A 1314-nucleotide genomic window follows, 5' to 3' on the forward strand; every position below is an offset into this window, starting at 1 on the left:
TCTTGCCTTGGAGTAAGGCTTCTTGCTGTCAAGGTGTGGGCCATGACCTCAGCATGGCTGTGGGAGCAATTCTGCCAGCAAACCCTTGTGCTGTGCCCCACAGTCCCCAGCACAGACTGGGCAGGGAGGCTGAGAAGCCAGAGACTGTAGGGCAGAGCTAAGCCCATGTATCTCACAGCCCTCCTCACAGCTCCAGAGATCAGTCTGGARCATTTCTCAGTTGAGAGTGGTGACCCTTGGGGCTTTCAGGCAGGCAGAAGAACCACTCAGCCCACGGGCATGRCAGGCAGTGCCTACACCCCGTAGGTGCCCCGTGGAGGGATGAGCCCAGCAGCCACTATGCGCCTTTCATTCATTAGGAAGTTGAAAGTTGCACATGCATTCGCCTGTGAATAGGAAAGGGAGTGAAGCTCCAGCCCTCAAGTAGAGACTCGGCCCTTCCCCACAAGTTACATGGACCCCCTCCCTCCCTCCCTTCCTTTCAGTGGGGTGTTGTGAGTGCTCACCCCTCCTTACCGTGTCCTGCACCTCCACAGCAATCCCGCACTCTCGCATCTGCTTCAGGGTGGCAGGGTGAAGCCGCTCCACCCTGTCCCCTGTGCCCAGCACCAGGATCTCTGTAAGCAGGGCACGACAAGGGTTGGCAGGGCAGCACTCGAGCTGCCTCGGCCCGGCCCTGCCCCTCCTGCAGGGACCAGCGGCTCCCGCTCAGCCGCCCCGACAGCAGCCCCAAGGGGGGCAGCCCGAGCCCTCTCTGCCCCACGTACCTATCTTGGGCTCCAGCAGCCGGAACAGCGACAGGCTCTCGTGCGAGATGTCCCGGTGGGAGCCAACCTGCGGGACACGGCTGGCGTTGAGCGGGGCAGTCCCCGGTGCGCGGTGGGGACCGGCAGCCCCCGCCCCGCCCCCGGCACTCACGTTCCACTGGAGGATGCTGCGGGGCAGGACGGCGCACGGTCCCACCACCACGTCTCCGCTGATGGTGAAGCCGCGGGTGCTGTAGCCCTCGATAAACATGATGTTGGGGGATTCCGGCTCCAGCACCATCACCCGTGTCCGTTGGTACATCTCATCATCCGCCGGCGTGAGCCGGTGACCGCGGCATGGCGCCCTGCCGGGGACATGGAGCAGCTGGGACACGCGGGGCGCACTGACACCCCCCGGAGACCTCACGGTACCCCACAGGCAGCGCCCCCGGTGCCAAAGCGGCCGCGGTGCCGGTTGCCGGTGCCGGTACCTGCCCGCCGCCCGCGCCACCGCCGGCACGAACCGGCGCAGCGCCGCCACCGCCGCCATGGCCGCGACCCCGCCGGA

At 65.9% G+C, this 1314-nt stretch overlaps 1 protein-coding gene across 1 annotated transcript; it reads right to left on the reverse strand.

Annotated features, from left to right (window-relative positions):
* Nucleotides 1–1314, reverse strand: NDUFAF3 (NADH:ubiquinone oxidoreductase complex assembly factor 3). The gene is made up of 5 exons (XM_057390336.1): nucleotides 1238–1314; nucleotides 919–1111; nucleotides 768–834; nucleotides 517–617; nucleotides 1–386 (listed from the first exon to the last, which is right to left on the reverse strand). Exons 1-5 carry the CDS (start codon nucleotides 1294–1296, stop codon nucleotides 294–296), a joined length of 513 nt encoding a protein of 170 aa, XP_057246319.1. The 5' UTR covers nucleotides 1297–1314; the 3' UTR covers nucleotides 1–293.

Source organism: Malurus melanocephalus, unplaced genomic scaffold (assembly GCF_030028575.1).
Source record: "Malurus melanocephalus ecotype Western Australia unplaced genomic scaffold, MMel_1.1 scaffold_24, whole genome shotgun sequence".
Classification (NCBI taxonomy): domain Eukaryota; kingdom Metazoa; phylum Chordata; class Aves; order Passeriformes; family Maluridae; genus Malurus; species Malurus melanocephalus.